Here is a 19,095-nt window from a genome sequence, read left to right as displayed (position 1 = left end):
AAAAGTGATCTGGTCAGGAAGGGGTTAAAATCTTCCGGGGCTGAAGTGGTTAAAATAGTTGAACAAGTTGGGCAAACTAAACAGATATAAACTGTATGTAGCTACATACAGTGTTACTCATTCACATCAAACTTATGATTTCCTGTACTTATTCAGAAAATACAACGATTGGACGAGGTCAAGTTCTTAGTGTTCTTCACCTCAGCCAATCAAAGGAGGCCTTGAACTAATTCCAAAAATACAAACCTCACTGGTTTTGGGTTGTAGAATTTCATGATTCTGGACCAATTTACTTCTTCTGCTGTTGATAAAAATACCAAATACATGATTGATTGCTCAGATACTTAAAAATGATGACCACCGTACAGCACCAAACACCGTACAGCCTCCTTTTCCATAAAGATCACACAGCAGTGTGAGTGGGCTTCAGTTTTGTGTATATAATATTGGAAGACCTGGGAACTTACGTGCTGCAGGCGGCGGTCAGCGCTTTTCTCCCTGGAGCGGCTGTGCGCACACAGATCTATATGAAGGGGAAGAGGACAGCTCAGCACGGATCAGGATTGTAAATTATGATCAATATTTCTGTAATAATTGACATACCGCTCTTTTTGTGCTACTAGTTTGTAATACAAATGGCAATTATCAGAAAATAAATCAATGTCATTAATACAGTTCAGTGTTCATGTTACAATTAACTTTAGATTTACCAACACTTACCCCTTTTTTTTTTTTTTGTTTAAATGAAAAAGAAGAAAATTACAAATCACAGAAACGATTATAACCTGACCCTACCCAATTTATCCAATCAGACCAGCCCTTGCACTATATAATTTGTATATGTAAAGGTGATTGTAACCTATTGTGAACTTAAAGTGATTGTAAAGTCTGTTATTTTTAAGGGGGGGGGGGGGGGAGAAACATGTTATACTTACCTGCTCTATTGCAGTGGATTTGCACAGAGCAGCCCGGATCCCCCTCTTCTCGGGTCCCTCTTTAGTGCTCCTGGCCCCTCCTTCTGTTGAGTGCCCCCTCATAATGGAGCTTGCTATGGGGGGCACCTGAGCTGCGCCACAGCTCCGTGTCCATTCAGACATGGAACGGTGACCCGGCCCAACCCCTTTTTCTCATTGGCTGACTGACTAATTGACAGCAGTGGGAGCCAATAGCGCCACACTGCTGTCTCAACAAATGAGGAGGGGAGTCCCAGGCAGCTGAGTGGATCTAGAGGGGGTTCAGGTAAGTATGAGGGGGGGCTGCTACACACACAAGGCTTTTTAGCTTAATGCATTAAGAAAAAAAAATTGACTTTACAATCACTTTAACCAAATCCCATCCTTAGGATGTACCCTGTACGTCCTCGGAAACAAGTAGTTATAATGGCAGCATCATGGCTGCAGCCATAATCCTGCTATCAAAGTTTGCAGCTGCAAATGGGGCTTTTATCTAAAAGTTACCTGAACAGTTCTACACCCACCTGCTCACTTTTACAAGGAAGGCCCCCCCCCCCCACACCATTCCACAGGGAAGCCTAGGACGAACTCTGTCAGGCCAGTTGAGGACGAGGAGGAACATCCATTCCTCCCATCCTCTGTGAAAGGCAGCCAAACCAATCTCTAATAGACCCCCAGAGAGCAATAAAGTTGGATTAAAAAAAATAAATAAAGCCACCCCCCCCCCACGTGAATTATTGTCAATGTCAGAGTGAAAGCAATGATTTTAGACCCCTTTAACACTGGGGCGCTTTAGCGTTAAAAAAAAGCGCTTGAAAGACGCCTCATCTGCGATCCCAATGTGAAAACCCAAGTGCTTTAAGAGCCCTTTCACGCTGCCAGCGCCCGAAAAACGATTGTAACCAGCGTTTTTAGAGCGCTAGTGGGGCGCTTTTATCCCCTAGTGGCCAAATAGAGGGTTAATAGCGCCCACAAATCGCCGCTGCCAAAAGCACTTTGCAGGCACTTCCCATTGATTTCAATGGGAAGGGGCGCTTTAGGAGCCGTGTATTCACCGCTCCAAAAGTGCTGCAAAGAATCCGCTTGCAGGACTTTTGATGCCCTGCCAGCGCAGCGCCTCACTGTGAAAGCACTCGGGCTTTCACATTGGGATTGCAGATGAGGCTTCTTTTAGGCACTTTTTTTTTTTTTTTTTTTTTTTTTTTAACGCTAAAGTGCCTGAAAAACACCCCAGTGTGAAAGGGGTCTTGGTGCCCGAGCTCATCTAATGCTAAACTGGTAACCTGTAAAGACTTTTAAAGTGTCCCCTACGGAAGCTTTTTAGGTACAATAGTTTTAAAATTTTGCACGCCTGTGAAATGGTGGTAATCTAGACATGTTTGGTATCCATTTGCTCAGCACATCATCTTATATAATTTGACAAAAATGGATATTATATAGTGTTTGTGTCCACTAAAATGCATTTAAAGACAACTCCACCTTTGTGTGAAAAAAAATTGCAAATAACATATCATATACAAATAACACCCTAGTCTGCATTAAGATAAAAATCAGATTTTGGGCATCCCCTGCAACAAAAATAAGGGATGCAGACTACTACTTTTCTCATTAGAGCCCTGCAAATGCAGCAGCTGATTGATAATTTATAAAGTCACTCTCATTCACTGTGCACATGGACACAAACATCTATTTCTACAGAACAAAAAAGGTAGGAATCTGCATCAAATTTTGTTAAAATCCTTGCAATTAACAATGGTCACCCAGACTGGAATGTTTTCTTCCTGTAAATGTGTGTACTGTGCAAACAAAATTGCAACAACCACCATTTTTTTTTCTCCAGGGTCTCTGCTCTTGCAGAAAATATACAGTAACACCTCAGATTGCAAGTAATGCTGTTAACAAGCGTTTCGCAATACAAGCTATTTAAAGAAAAAAAATCCAGACTCTGTTCGAGTGTTGTCTCGCAAAACGAGCAGGATTCAAGCCTGTGCAGTGTGCATCCGAACCACTCAGTCTCTCTGGCACCCCCCCCACCTCTGGCCACATGTGGTACTGCATACAATAGAAGTCAACGTGGAATAAATTATTTTAGTTTCCATTGACTTGTATGGGTAAACTCACTTTGATATGCGAGTGCTTTGGATTACAAGCATTCTCCTGGAACGGATTATGCTCGTAATCCAAGGTTCCACTGTATAATGGTTAGGAGTTTGAAGTAAATTTTCTAGAAAAAAAAAAAAAATCTGATTTTTACATACACAGTATCTAATAAAAGTGAGTACACCCCTCATATTTTTGAAAATATTTTATTATCTCTTTTCATGTGACAACACTGAAGAAATGACACTTTGTTATACAAGCTGTACACTCACTACTTTACATTGTAGCAGTGTAAATTGACTGTCCCCTCAAAATAACTCAACACAGCCATTAATGTCTAAACCGCTGGCTACAAAAGTAAGTACACCCCTAAGTGAAAATGTCCAAACTGGGTCCAAAGTCAATATTTTGTGTGGCCACCATTATTTTCCAGCATTGCCTTAACCCTCTTGGGCATGGAGTTCCCCAGAGCTTCACAGTTTGCCCCTGGAGTAATCTTCCACTCCTCAATGACAACATCACGGGGCTGGTGGATGTTAGAGAACTTGCGCTCCTCCACCTTTCGTTTGTGGATGCCCCACAGATGCTCAATAGGGTTTAGCTCTGTAGCCATGCTTGGCCAGTCCATCACCTTTGCCTTGCTATAGAAGCTGAGGGTAGTGGTCATGTTGGAGGTGTGTTTGGGGTCGTTATGTTTGAATACTGCCCTGCAGCCCAGTCTCAGAAGCGAGGGGCGTCATGCACTGCTTCACAGTACATGCTGAACAATATGCACCCTTACAAGAAATGTACGGGTGCAATTAGGGTGACTAAGATACACAAAAGACACATAGCGTAGGAGAGCAAAAAAAAAAAATCCCAAGAAATTCTTTAAAGTTTTTGTAAAGTTTGTTATTTTAAACAAAAAAAAAAACCCATCTACTTACCTCTACTGTGCAGCTTGTTTTGCACAGCGTGGCCCCAAACCTGCTCTTCTGGGGTCCCCTGGTGGCTCTCGTGGCTCCTCCCCACATCAGATAACCCCATCGGAGAAGAGCTTTACTGAGGGGGTTACCTTGCGGGCACGCTCCCGAGTCCGGCATTTGCACCCATAGACACGAATGCCAGACTCGGCCCCATCCCCCGCGTCATTGTATTTGACTGACAGCGGCGGGAGCCAATGACTGCGCTGCTATCAATCTAGTTAATCAGGACACCGGCTAGAGCTGGTGTGCTCATCCCCGGCGTGAGAAAAAGAAGGATCCGATAAGTAAAATGGGGGCACTGGGGTGGCTGCTGCACTGCAAGAGGTTTTTCACCTCAATGCATAGAATGCATTGAGGTGAAAAAACCACAAAGGTTTACAACCCCTTTAAGTATGTAAACAGGAAAAATGGGAGGACAGAACATATTGGCCCCATAAAGAATGAGGAAGGACATCTGGTTGACATCTTGAATCGGGGGGCTTCAGTAACCAAAACGGCAGTGTTTGTCCTCATGACAAATCACAGGAAGCCCCTCATGGCTAACCGAGCACTGAATTAGAAATAGACTTGGGAAACTTAACATTAATAAATCACCGGGACCAGATGGCTTGCATCCGAGGGTACTTGGGGAACTCAAGTCAAGTAATTGCCAGATCATTGCTGCTAATTATTACTGACAGTCTACTGACTGGAATGTTACCAGATGATTGGAGAAAAGCCAATGTAGCACCAATATTTAAAAAGTGCCCAAAATACATCCCTGGGAATTACAGACCGGTTAGGCTAACATCAATAGTATGTAAGCTCTTGGAGGGGACGATAAGGGACTATATACAAGATTTTTGTAATGAGAACGGTATCATTAGCAGTGATCAGCATGGAATCATGAAGAATTGTTCTTATTAAACCAATCTGTCAACCTTCTATGAGGAAGTGAGTTGCCATCTAGATAAAGGAAGGCCCGTAGACGTGTATCTGGATTTTGTAAAAGCATTTGACACAGTACCCCATAAACATTTACTGTAGAAAAAGTCAATTGGTATGGACCATATGGTGAGTACATGGAATGAAAACTGGCTACAAGGGCGAGTCCAGAGGGTTGTGATAAATGGGGAGTACTCGGAATGGTCAGGGGTGGGTAGTGGGGTCCCACAGGGTTCTGTGCTGGGACCAATCCTATTTAATTTGTTCATAAATGACCTGGAGGATGGGGTAAACAGTTCAATCTCTATACTTGCAAACGATGCTAAGCAGGGCAATAACTTCTCCGCAGGATGTGGAAACCTTGCAAAAAGATCTGAACAAATTAATGATGTGGGCAACTACATGGCAAATGAGGTTCAATGTAAAAAAAATGTAAAATAATGCATTTGGGTGGCAAAAATATGAATGCAATCTATACACTGGGGGGAGAACCTCTGGAGGGGGATCTAGGATGGAAAAGAACCTGGGGGTCCTAGTAGATGATAGGCTCAGCAATGCCAAGCTGCTGCTAACAAAGAAAACAGAATATTGGCATGCGTTAGAAAGGGGATCAACTCCAGAGATAAAACAATTATCCCGCTCTACAGGACTCTGGTCCGGCCGCACCTGGAGTATGCCGTCTAGTTCTGGGCACCAGTCCTCAGGAAGGATGTACTGGAAATGGAGTGAGTACAAAGAAGGGCAACAAAGCTAATAAAAGGTCTGGAGGATATTAGTTATAAGAAAAGTTTGTGAGCACTGAACTTATTCTCTCTCTGGAGAAGAGACGCTTGAGAGGGGATATGATTTCAATATACAAATACCAGACTGGTGACCCCACAATAGGGAGAAAACTTTTTTGCAGAAGGGACATCAATAATTTAAAAAAACTATTAGATAAGCGCCTGAATGACCACAACATACAGGGATATACAATGTAATACTGACATATAATCACACACATAGGTTGGACTTGTGTCTTTTTGCAACCTTAGGCGTTCATGGTTCCCTCAATGAACTATAGCACCCCCCCAGTGCCGGTGTTGTGCCATATAGTGTCGGGCCATCATATAGCGTCCGCCCCATACTGCGCATGCGCAGTACGGGGCGGATGAAGCTTCAGAAAATCTCCGAATTTGAACGGCGCATGCGCCGTGAGTGGAGGTGGTGGCCCCACCATCCAAGCGGACATAGGGTTGTGAATATTAGAGGGCCCCTCACGGGCTCGGCCTCGCTACGCTAGGCTCTTTTATATTCCTGCTCTATGTCCACTTGGATAGTGGGGATGGAACCTGGACTCACGGCGCAGGCGCAGTTCATCCTCGCCGTTTTTTGGAATCTGTGTAGCTGTGTACTGCGCATGCGCAGTACACAGCGGATACTATCGGATGGGGGGACCTTATATGACAAGACACCGGCAGCACTCATGCAGCCCCAGACGATGACACTCCCACCACCATGCTTGACTGTAGACAAGAAACACTTGTCTTTGTACTCCTCACCAGGTTGCTGCCACACACACTTGTCACCATCTGAACCAAATAAGTTGATCTTGTTCTCATCAGACCACAGGACATGGTTCCAGTAATCCATGTCCTTAGTCTGGTTGTTTTCAGCAAACTGTTTGCGGCCGTGAAGACCAGTTTGATGCAGCGTGTGGTGTATGGTCTGAACACTGAAAGGCTGAACACACACACACACACACACACACACACACACACACACACACACACTCTCAACCTTTGTAGCAATGCTGGCAGCACTCATACATTTCTCAAAGACAACCTCTGGATATGACGCTGAGCATGTGCACTCAACTTCTTTGGTCAACCATGGTGAGGCCTGTTCTGGGTGGAACCTGTCCTGTTATACTGCTGAATGGTCTTGACCACCGTGCTGCAGCTCAGTTTCAGGGTCTTCGCAATCTTCTTATAGCCTAGGCCATCTTTACGTAGAGAATTTTTTTTTTCTTTACCATGACATGCCATGAGCATCCAGTGACCAGAGTGAGAGCGATAACTCCAAATTTAACACACCTGCTCCCCATTCAGACCTTGTAACACTAACGAGTCACATGACACCGGGGAGGGAAAAAGTTATTGGGCCCAATTTGGACATTTTCACTTAGGGGTGTACTCACTTTTGTTGCCAGCGGTTTAGACATTAATGGCTGCGTATTGAGTTATTTTGAGGGGACAGCAAATTGACACTATTTTACAAGCTGGACACTCACTACTTTACATTGTAGCAAAGTGTCATTTCTTCAGGGTGGTCACATGAAAAGATATAATTAAATATTTACAAAAATGTGAGGGGTGTACTAACTTTTGTGAGATACTGCATGTGCAACATTTTAAAATTTCCCTGGTTGGCAAGTGGTTAATGGCTTACAGTACCCCAAATGGATTTAGATGTGGAACGGAAAACAAAAGTCCGAATCGAAGTTGTTGCTGTGGAGTAACACACAGTACTTATTAGACACTTTGACAAATGAACACATTACTGAAGGGGAAAAACTGACTATTACCCAAATGACCAAATCAGTTGATGGCTAATTATTTTCTAACTTGTACTAGGGAACCATCACAGGTGCCTGCTCTGGGCGACAGGCACTGTCTTTAGTTTTGAGATGTTAGTCGTTCCTGATTGCACATTGGCAAGACAGCCAATGATAGTGTAAGCTGGACCCTCACCTGTAGGTGGCACCATTCAGCTCCACATTTGTCCCAGGTTGCTCCATTGTAGTCCATTGAGTTGTTGCAACCAAGAATTCTTTATTCACACAGTTTCTGAGACTATCAGGAAGGCGACCTGTTGATATATGAAGAGACATAAGATAAATATTAAACCAGAAGCCATGCAATTTTGCAGTGATTTTCAGTGCGATTATGTAGTGTGACTTGCTTGCGTTTCTACATATTCTATAGGACCGAGTCACACCGTAAATCGCACCAAAGCAGCATAGGAACCTTATCCTAAATCGCACCATGCTGAGTCGTAGTGATGTGAACACCATTGAATATAATGCGATTTCCCTTGTCATGCAATTCTGTGCGACTCGAGTCACATCAGAAATCACACTAGTGTGCACCAGTGTTTCCCGATCTCCGTTTACAGAACATTTTGCTGCTGATGTGTTGTAAAGTAAGAACTCCAGCGACAAAAAAAAAAGGATAGTGATACAGATGAAAGACACAGAGGGGGTTATTTACTAAAACCAGAGAGTGCAAAATCTGGTGCAACTCTGCATAGAAACCAATCAGCTTCCAATGTTTTGTAAGTCGCCCCCAAAATCACACAGGAACCTTTTTCTAAGAGTTCGAGCGATTTGAGTCGCTCCGATTAGAACAGTTCCATTGTACAGAACGGGACACGACTTGTCAGGTGGCTAAGTCGCCTGACAAGTCGTCCCAGTGTGAACTGGCCCTTACTGAACAAGCTGAACTTTGAAGCCGATTGGCTATCATGCACAGCTGCACCAGATTCTGAATGCACCAGTTTTAGTAAATCCCCCTCCCCCCACTGGTTCTCATTTCAGCCCTGTGTGATGACAGAACTAAGCATCAAAGTTGATACCTAATGGGGTTCTTTAATGTATATGTGAACCTTCACCTTTTAAAACAACCCATTCAGTTTAAACTGAAAATGAAAGGGAAAAACTTTATAAATACCTCCCCCCCCCCCCCCCTTTCCTGTTTTATAAGCGATCACATACTCTCTAAGCTCCCTATGCAGCTGAGAACAGAGAGCTGGGGGTGGGGGGAAACAGCAGGACACTAAAATTCCCAGTGAATGGCTGTGCAGATTGGGCATGTGAGCAGAAGTCTGATCATTGGAGGAGAAAAGGCTGATTTCCCAGCACAGCTAGAGACCTAACCACGTTGTGCTCTCCAGGCTTAGCGTGGTCAGTTTTTAATAGGAAAGCAGAGGGACTGGCAGAAACAGCAGGAATTTCACACAAAGGAATACAAAGAGAACAGGATACTATTTCCTACAAGTACAGAAGGCACATATCAGGAAAAAAACGTTGGGTTGCAGATAGAAAATCTTTTAGGTGAGAAATACGGATGTTATCGCCGACTTCCTCCTGAAAATGAAATGGCCTTTCTTTGGCTCCACCCCTTCCCTGGCACAAACCTGCAGCCTGTGAAGTCAGAGCTTTAGGGCTCATGTACACGGGACGTTTTTACAGAAAAAAATAAATAAAAAAGTCAAACACCTTTAACTGCCTCTAAAAGCCCCTCTATGTTAGCCTATGTGTTTGGAGGTATAAGCATTTAGGAGCAGTAGAAAAAAAAAAAAGACAGCACGTGCTTTCAGGAGCTGTCAAAACGCCCCCAAAAAAAGCGTCTAAACGTGTCAAGCCGCGTTTGATGTTTTTACATTATAAAGAGTTTTTTATGAAAAAAATGCCCAAAGACATTAAAGACAAAAAACATGCAATAACGCAAATAAAGAGTTTTAGCGCTGCTGCAGCGCTGGCATTTTTAAAACATCCTGTGTGCATCAGCCCTTAATATGCATGCTTGTTCCAGATCAGAGACTCGGAAAGCCAATAGATCGGCAGAGCAGCCAGAAATTTAGCATTTTGCACAGAAGGAGGACATAGATTACAGACTGCTTATTTTGCTCACGACTGGTGTCTGATGGGGCTCATTCACATCATACGTGCAGGAAAACCACGCAGATCTCACTTGTAGAGACATCAGTTTAGCTCTGTTTTCATGTGCGTCAGTTATGTTGCCCAATTCACACCAATGTTGATGTCATGTCAGTTTTTTTCCCCCATGCAGAAAACTGCATACATGTTGAAGATTTCTGCACCTAAAAAAAAAAAAATCTGCAAACAGTGGTGTGAACAGGCCACATAGAGAACACTTTTTTTGCCCTTGCAGAACGCATGCATTAAAACTGACGTCTCTGCACCATGGTGTAAACAAGGCCTTAAAGGGGTTGCAAACCCTCAAAGTTTTTCACCCGAATACATTCTATGCCTGAAGGTGAAAAACCTCCTGTGATGCAGCTGCCGCCCAGAGCCCCTTTTACTTACCTGAACCCAGTCTTTCCATCGACTGGGATGAGCACACCCCGCTCCAGCCAGTGTCTTGGGTCCTGAATGGATAGATTGATACCAGCGCAGCTATTGGCTCACGTTGCCGTCGATCAAATCTAATGAAATGGAGGCGGGGCCGAGTCCTGCCATCTGTGTCAATAGACGCAGCAGGACACAGGAGAGCGCACACAGCAGGAGTGTCCCGAGGGAGAGAGGATCTCCAACGGGGCACTTGAGAAGAGGAGGAGGCAGGAGCGCCCCCGAGGGACCCCAGAAGAGGAGGATCTGGGCCACTCTGTGCAAAACCAACTGCACAGAGGAGGCAAGTATGACATGTTTGTTCCCGTCAGCCCCTCTGCTTTCCTATTAGCAACTGAACACACCATGGTCAGTTCCCTAGCCAACTCACCGTTTTCTCCTCCAATGATCAAACTTGTCCTGACACGCCCCTGCTGCCCAGCCATTCACTGGGAAGCTCAGTGTGCTGCTGCTTCTCCTTCCCTGCTCTTGTGCAGCTGAGAATAGAGGGAATATGATTGCTTTTTTTTTTAAAGGGTATTTATAATGTTTTTTGTATAATATCCATACACAAAAGTTTTGCCCTTCATTTCTACTTTAAACTGAATGGGTTGTTTCACAAGGTGATTATTTATCAAAACCGATACCGAAAGTGACTTTTTAAAAATATTTTGGTACAGGAGACAGTCAGCGCCTGGAGACACAATACAAGAGATCAATGCAGTCTCACCAGTGCCCGTCAGATGCAGCCAGCCCCAGTCCCCAGTAGTGCAGCCAGTGTCCCCCATTGCAGGCAGTGAAGGTAGAAGAGAGCCGCTGCCGCCTGCGATTACAGCGCCGGGAACATCACAGCTTTCATTTCAATAGCTGTGTGTTACCCGCTGCGTGCCGTCACATACAGCCCCAACCCCTCCCCCTTGTCCGGCACTTTGATAGACAGATCACCCATCCAATCATGGGACGGGGGATCTGTCTATCAAAGTGCCCAGACAAGGGGGGGGGGGGGCTGTATGTGATGGCACGCAGCGGGTAACACACAGCTATTGAAATGAAAGCTGTGATGTTCCCGGCGCTATAATGAAACGGGCGGCATCAGCTCTCCTCTTTTCTGCGATATAGAAAGCCCCCCTGATAGGCGGCACCAGGGGTGGGGGGGCAGGGCCCTGCCCCATTTTCAGCGGTAGTATCAGCAGGAATTCTTTCCGCTTTTTGGCGAAAGGGCTATTTTCGGCCGATATGTTTCGGTGGCAGAAATTTCGGTGCATCCCTAACAGAAAGGTTTCTTCACAGTAAGAGCTGTGAAAATGTGGAACAGACTCCCTCCAGATGTGGTTCTGGATAGCTCAGTAGATTGCTTTATAAAAGCCTGGATTCTTTCCTAAATGTACATAATATAATTGGGTACGAACATTTACAGGTAAAGTTGAGCCAGGAATATCAGATTGCCTCTCGAGGGATCAGGAAGGAATTTTTTCCCCTGCTGGAGCAAATTGGATCATGCTTTGTGGGGTTTTTCCCCTTTCTCCAGATCAACTGTGGGTATAGGATTGTATGATTTTTTTTTTTTCAGCTCCAGGATATGGGAGAGAGTGATTTTTTTTTTTTTTCTTTTTTTAAGGATATTATTTATTTATTCCCACTTGATTGCTTGAAGTAGATCAGCGGTTCTCAACTCCTGTCCTCAGGGCCCGCTAACAGGCCAGGCTTGCAAGATAACAAATACCTTGCAGGTGATATCATTTGCTGCTCAGTGATTGCAGTATTCTAGTCTGTATCTCCCCCAAGGTAATACTTAAAACCTGGCCTGTTAGTGGGCCCTGTAACTAACTCTCAACCTACTGACAGCCACATTCTAAAACTATATATGAGCTATATTTGGGGATTGCGCCCCCTGTTACTGATTACCCAAAATTCCTAAAGTACTTGTGCTGTATATATCTCCAAAAAAAATTCTATAACCACAACATGTGTTAATATCTATTTACCATTTCATAATTCTCAACATATATTGCTCTAGGTGTAATATTCCCCCTGGGGACTCCTCCAAGTGTACAATCACAATCCAATATTATGTTTAAAAAATATAAATAAAAAAAATATATAAAAATTTTAAATAAGTAATAAAAACCGTGTATATCAAATTAAATAATAGTCCTTGTGTGCAATGGTTCTTTAAACCGGATCACCCCGCTTCAATCTGGATCCAATTCACCCTCTGATTAGTATTCCACTATTATATGTTCTCCTAAAGCCTTCTATTCTCATATATCACCGGAAAAGCCAAATCGTGCCACCACCACCTTGTAGAATGGCCACTCACCAGACTTCACCGTTACAATGCGCCTTTGGTTCATTCAATGGATAACCACTCCTTAATACGCTCTCCCGTTAGCAATTCCTCAGTTATTTGTATACTCATAAAAAGGTAAATGAAACCAATATGGTGTAAAAACGTTTCAACTTTAATTATGAAACTTAAAAAAACATATTACACTCACATCTCAATGTGTCTTCTAGCCGACACGAAGCTTATCCAGCCATATGTAAACAGCGTAGAATCAGGCAAGCCAATGATGTTCCGCAGGTGGTTCCTTCCTCCCTCCACTCAGCCAACCTGTCTCTGGCTCCTCTTGTAGCAAATCTTTCCCCCACATCCTCTACGCGTTTTGCAGTATTTTCATCGTCCGGAAGCCCAAATACTGCGAAACGCGTACAGGTTGTGGGAGAAAGATTTGCTACAAGAGGAGCCAGAGACAGGTTGGCTGAGTGGAGGGAGGAAGGAACCACCTAAGGCAGAGTGTCAGTTTGAAGGGGGTGGTCCACAGAGTAGGCAGAGGGGGGGGGGGGAGGTGGGAGGAGGGGGAAGATCTAGCGTTAATAGATCTTGGGAGGGATTAGGTTTTGGTCCTAGTTTTATATTAAATCTTGAATGGAAAATAATCCAAAATAATAAGCTTGGGGAAAAAATAAAAAAATAAAAGTATAAACAGGTGCTATTTCTAGCACTAAAACACCTGAAAACTGCCTTCAGTGTAAAAGGGGTCTTAGCATTGTCGTGTCTCCCCAGCAGGTGGCAGCACCAAGCCAAGGAAAGACATTGGGAGGTTGCTGACAAAAAAAGCAGGAAAATAATTAAATGGTGGAGAATAGGGAGTTAATTAGGGCTGATTGGAGTAAATTAAGGGGTATTAAAGGTTTAAAACAGAGAAACATTTGTTCAACCCTTTGATCTGTAGCTGAAGAAATAGAAATATACAAAAAGAAACCATGTTTCTTTTTATTTTAGTGTTTCAAGGCTGAGCAATGTTGTTAATAAACATTGCTGGCTGTTTTGACAGCTCCAATCTTTAAAAAAAAAAAAAAAAAAAAATTTGTGGGACTTCTGCTTTAAAGTCAGCAACTACAAATACTGCAGCTGCTGACTTTTAAAATAAGGATACTTCACCTGTCCAGAGCACCCACAATGTTGGTACCGGAGGCTGAACCGTTCCTCGGATGCTGCCGCCATCTTCATTAAGGGAAATCAGGAAACAGCCTTGCTGCTTCACTTCCCGGTTCCCTACTGTGCATGCGCGAGTTGTGCTGCACAATCCGAGTGGTCCCTGCTGTCTCTGGGACCTGTGCATGTCCCAGAAGACAGTGCGATGGGGTGGCAAGTGGCATAGACTCCCACGGGAGTCTATGCTTGGAAGTGGGTGCAAATACCTGTCTTAGACAGGTGTCCGCACCCCCCCTCCCCCCTGGAAGGGTTTCCGAAAAGCGGAGGTGCAATTTTTGTGTGAACGTCCGCTTTAACACTGGGGAGACCCGCTGACAGCGCAAAGAAGCAAGCCTGAAAGTATCGGTGCATTTGCATGAGTACCGATACTTGTGTAAATACTTGGTATCGGCACCAACACTAGTATCTGTGCAACGCTACAACTGTATTATGAAATTCCCTTTATATTGACAAAGAAAGGGCAGTGGAACATTCAAGCGAAATAACGCAAATTATACAGAATATTGGACGCTCACACTTCATAGTGGATTAAAGGAAATGGACTTCTAGTGTCTGACCAGCGTTGGTGTTTCTGGAGGACTCCTTGAAATAGAACCTCTGCTTATGAGAATGTATTAGTACAGTCTGTCCAGCACCTACCTGTGATTGCTCTTCTTATCTCAGTGGCTGCAGCTTCTCTCATCTCCAGGGAGGCCTGCTCGCTGTACCAAGCTGTATGGGGGGTGCAGATCAGATTGGGAGCATCTTTCAAAGGACCCTGAGCGTATCTGCAAGGCATGACCAAGGAGGGATAAATCATTCCATTTTCCTTATAGCAGCAAACATCAGAGGAATTTCCTTGGGGCTCATTCACACTGGAAGGAACACGGTGCAGGAAAGTCACATTCCTTGTGCATTTCCCACACCGCATGTAAATGCACTACCCTTGAGAGACGTGCATGGATGCCAATCGATGGTTACTGGCACCCCAAACTACATTCAGTTAAAACAGAGCTGCTCCATGTGTTAGTGAAGGAAATCATTTGTTAGGTCCAACTTTTGGCCCAAACTATCATTCACTAAAACATGGAGTTAGTTGAACAAGCTGGAACTGTAAGCCGATTTACTACGCACGGCTTCTCCGGATTCTGTTCGTTTTAGTAAACTCCCCTCTGTATTTTTTTACACTTTCAAATACAAAGTAAAGTATGAATAAAACTATTCACTGAAGACCCCAACTGGATCAAATATGTTCAGACTGAACTATGCCGTAGGTCAAAAATGAAAAAGTATTCTGTATCCTGAAAATGCTAACTTTCTGGCTGTGCCTGGCTCCAGTGAATTCTGAGTCAATGCTATAGATCAGGGGGGTCTCAAAACGTTTCACTTTGAGGGCCAAATTGTATATTTTACAGAGATTTGTGAGCTGAAAAAAAAAAAAAAATAATTGTTCTTTATAAATTAATCCACAGCCTTGGAAGAGAATAGAATTTAAAAGTCTGCCATCAGCGGGCCTGAATGGTGCACCTGTATCCTCTGGCCGCACTTAAATGCCAAAGTCTAAACATTCCGTGTGCATGAGGCCTTACATCCCTGTTCCCATCAGTCGCCCCCATACATCCGTTTCCCCATCAAAATCGGATCTACATGCAGGGGCGCTGGATCCATGGATTCCGGGGGGGGGGTTGAAGCACGTGATTAGAGCCAGATGGGTAGTGTAAAAGCTGCATTAATTTAGACATTGCTTGGGCAGGGAAAGGGTTTTATGAAGTTTAATTAGTAACAATCCAATGGCCAACAATGAAGGATTTACCTGTATGAAAGTACAAGGTGTAGGAATGCCGATTGTACTGGGAAATACAGAGAACTTTTATATAGAGCAATGGTTCTCCACCTTATAGAGACCGGGGTCTATACAATTCTTCCAAATCATTCCATGCACCAATATATAAAAAAAAAAAAAAAAAAAAAAAAAAGTTCATACTTAAATATTAAAAGTATGGAAATACTTTTTGAAATACTTTTTGGGGAGCAGACACTAGTGCTGACGCCAGGCCACTGGCTGATACCAGGTCGGCAGTGGCACACATTGTCCTATGTTTTTATGATTCATTTTATATTTGGCTTTCAACCTACAATTCCAATAAAAACGAGACTATGGAGATTTCATCTGGCTCCCCATGAACTTTATTTACTACAGTTACATCTGGACGGTGCGAGTTGCTGAAAAGCCTTCCCACAACAGATGATCTACACTGAGTGCGTGTTTTGCTGCTCTAGCAGCGGGCAGCTTTTCTGGTGATCGTCCATTTCACAGGGGGTGAGGTGGGCGATTCTGGAGCTCTGTACTGGATCAACTCTTCACTTTTCAAGACACCACCACACTTTTGTGCACAACTTTGCACTGAACTATTGTGTTTTCATCAATACCTTTATATTGCTGATCCTATCATGGGACTGTACATTTAAATCTATATTTTTCACTACTTTTTTTTCTTTTATTGTTGATTTCCATGCACATGATTGGACTTCTATAGATTATATAGCTAATATATATACACATACATACATACATACATATACATATACACACACACATACATACATACATATGCGAGATCCATCCATCTATGATTATATATCTCTATGATATATTATTCAGGTTTTATATAGCGCCAACAGTTTGCGCAGCACTTTACAACATGAGGGCAGACATTACAATTTGGTACAAGAGGAATCAGAGGGCCCTGCTCATTAGAGCTTACAATCTATAGATGTATAGAGAGAGATCATAAATAGAGAGATAATAAAAAAAAATGTATATATATATATATATATATATATATATATATATATATATATATATATATATATATATATATATATATATATATATATATATATATATACATACATATATATACATACATATATACATACATACATATACACACACACACAGATATATAGATAAAGATTTTTTTGTTTTTCACTTTTAACACTTTTTTGGACTTTATTTCAATGTGCTGTCCATTTAGAACACAGCATTTTCATCTCATCTCTGTTCATTTACTTTTGGCGCTACACAATTTTTCTTATGATTATTTATAAGTTTAGTGTATTACTTATCTGTGTCAGCTGCCGCCCCACCACAGCGCAGAGATACATCTTTTTTATTTCTGGAAATACAAAATTGTTTACTGAAATGCTGGAGGACTCTGGAGGGAGTTACAGGACTCTGTAGCAGACTTGGTTGTCCTGTAGGTGGATAAAGTTTCATGAGGGAGCTGGGGGTAACTGGAGGTTGTGGGCTTTGCAGGGGAACTGGGAGGACTGTAGGACCCTGAGGGTGTTGAGAGACACTGATTGAGGTTGGTAGCACTATGGGTGATGCTGTAGAGCCCTGAGGGTGTTGGGAGACACTGATTGAGGTTGGTAGCACTATGGGTGATGCTGTAGGGCCCTGAGGGTGTTGGGAGACACTGATTGAGGTTGGTAGCACTATGGGTGATGCTGTAGAGCCCTGAGGGTGTTGGGAGACACTGATTGAGGTTGGTAGCACTATGGGTGATGCTGTAGGGCCCTGAGGGTGTTGGGAGACACTGATTGAGGTTGGTAGCACTATGAGTGATGCTGTAGGGCCCTGAGGGTGCTGGGAGACACTGATTGAAGTTGGTAGCACTATGGGTATGCTGGAGCCTCTGCAACAAGCTAGGGGACATTGCAGGGTGCTAGGTGGCACTATGGGCACTGAGGGCTCTCAGGGGGTACTGTGGGAGGTTAAGGGGCATTAGAGAAGATGGAAGGCACTGTGAGGGGTTCTACAACTGGCTGGAGACTCAGAGAAAGCAGGCCATGGCCCAGTGGTTAAAAACCACTAGTGGTGTTAGTACCTGTGCATTGCACATCTAATTACCAACCCTGCATGTTGTCAGAGCTGCAGTACTTGCAGAGAACACTTGCACTGGAGGGCACAAGAGAAAACTACATATATCAGGTGACTCCCTGATTTTGCCACACTCACATGAAAGGTTCAGACTCGTGTACATCTAAAGCAGCTCCTCTGATTCTGCCCTCCTTCAGAGCCTGAGCCAAAGACTTTTCATCCACCAGACCCCCACGTGCTGTGTTTACTAGGAAGGCTCCTTGTCTCATCTGGTGAGAGAAAGATAGAAAAAGATCATATAGAAATCTTCCAGGAGAGACTATATACAGTGCTCTGAAAAAGTGTGCACGCTACACTTTTTTTTTTACAAATAAATATGTGAAAAAAACAAACAAAAAACAAACAGAAAACCAATATTTCCTTCCACTTCACAATTATGTGCCAATTTGTGTTGGTCTATCACAAAATCCCAATAAAATACATTTACATTTTTGGTTGTAACATGACAAAATGTGGAAAATTTCCAGGGGTATGAATACTTTTTCAAGACACTGTACCTGCGGTACGGACATCTAATATCAATGGTTAAAAGACCTGCATCTCTTCTGTTCATCACATATTGACTTCTTAAAATAAGATAAATGGATGCAATGTTAAAGAGCAGGCTACCATCAGACGAGACGTGTATCCTGCACTGGGGCCCATTCACACCAATGTGCTGAGGTCACATAGTAAAACACACAGGATTACTGCAACCTACGGAAACATATTAAGTGCAGTGTGATTCGTTGTGGTGCCACTGCTTGTGGTCATTTTGATTGGCACACCAAGGCACTTGCATTGTTAACCACAATGCACAGACGTGAACCATTGCTGTGTGTGGATTTAAAAAAAAAAAAATGCTGCAAGTCTGATTTGAGTATTTCAGAGCTTTAGCAGCCCATTTATTGTGAATGGGCTGGTCGCTCACAATACATTTAGCACCCTTTCACACCACACCGCCCTTTGCGTCGGCGTTAAAACGCGCTATTTTCGGCCGCTAGCGGGGCGCTTTTACCCCCCGCTAGCGGCCGCAAAAGGGTTAAAACCGCAGGCAATACGCCGCAATAGTGGCGTTTTGCCGGCGGCATTACAGCGCTGCCCCATTCATTTCAATGGGGAGCGGTAAACACACCGCTCCTTCACCGCTCCAAAGAAGCTGCTGGCAGGACTTTTTTCTGACGTCCTGCCAGCGCACCGCTGTAGTGTGAAAGCTCTCGGGCTTTCACACTACACACAATGGTGCAGCTTCTTTAGGGTGGATTGCAGGCGCTATTTCTAATGCTATAGTCCTGCAAAACGCCCTGGTGTGAAAGGGGTGTTAATGCACGTTAATGCACGTTAATGCACATTATGATGTGCATTGTTAAACTGGTTGTTAACAACACTATATGATGATGATGATGACGACATCCTCTGTTACAGTGAGGGAAAAATGTATTTGAACCGCTGCTGATTTTGTACATTTGCCCACTGACAAAAAAAACGGTCAGTCTATAACTGTAATGGTAGGTTTATTTTAACAGTGAGAAAGAATAACAAAAATATAGTATCCAGAAAAATGCATTTAAAAAAAAAAAAATGTATAAATTGATCTGCATTTTAATGAGTGAAATAAGTATTTGATCCCCTATCAATCA

General features: G+C 43.4%; 1 protein-coding gene across 2 annotated transcripts in view; it reads right to left on the bottom strand.

Moving 5' to 3' along the window:
• CTBP2 (C-terminal binding protein 2) overlaps positions 1-19,095 on the bottom strand; it is a 76,425-nt gene that overhangs the window by 9,874 nt on the left and 47,456 nt on the right. Inside the window, exons 6-10 of one of the 2 annotated variants that reach the window (XM_077455561.1) lie at positions 17,555-17,685; positions 16,656-16,709; positions 14,191-14,318; positions 7,675-7,792; positions 468-523 (exon numbers count right to left, since the gene is read on the bottom strand). In XM_077455561.1, coding sequence (XP_077311687.1) covers positions 484-523; positions 7,675-7,792; positions 14,191-14,318; positions 16,656-16,709; positions 17,555-17,685 — 471 coding nt within the window. In that variant the 3' untranslated portion in view covers positions 468-483. The remainder of the gene's footprint in view (positions 1-467; positions 524-7,674; positions 7,793-14,190; positions 14,319-16,655; positions 16,710-17,554; positions 17,686-19,095) is intronic. The other variant, XM_077455562.1, reaches the window with a different exon arrangement.

This window comes from Lithobates pipiens, unplaced genomic scaffold (genome assembly GCF_037356315.1).
Source record: "Lithobates pipiens isolate NorthernLeopardFrog02 unplaced genomic scaffold, aLitPip1_a1.2 Scaffold_25, whole genome shotgun sequence".
Taxonomy (NCBI): Eukaryota; Metazoa; Chordata; class Amphibia; order Anura; family Ranidae; genus Lithobates; species Lithobates pipiens.
Note: the sequence above shows the minus strand (reverse complement) of the source record. Positions and strands in the feature narration are given on the sequence as shown.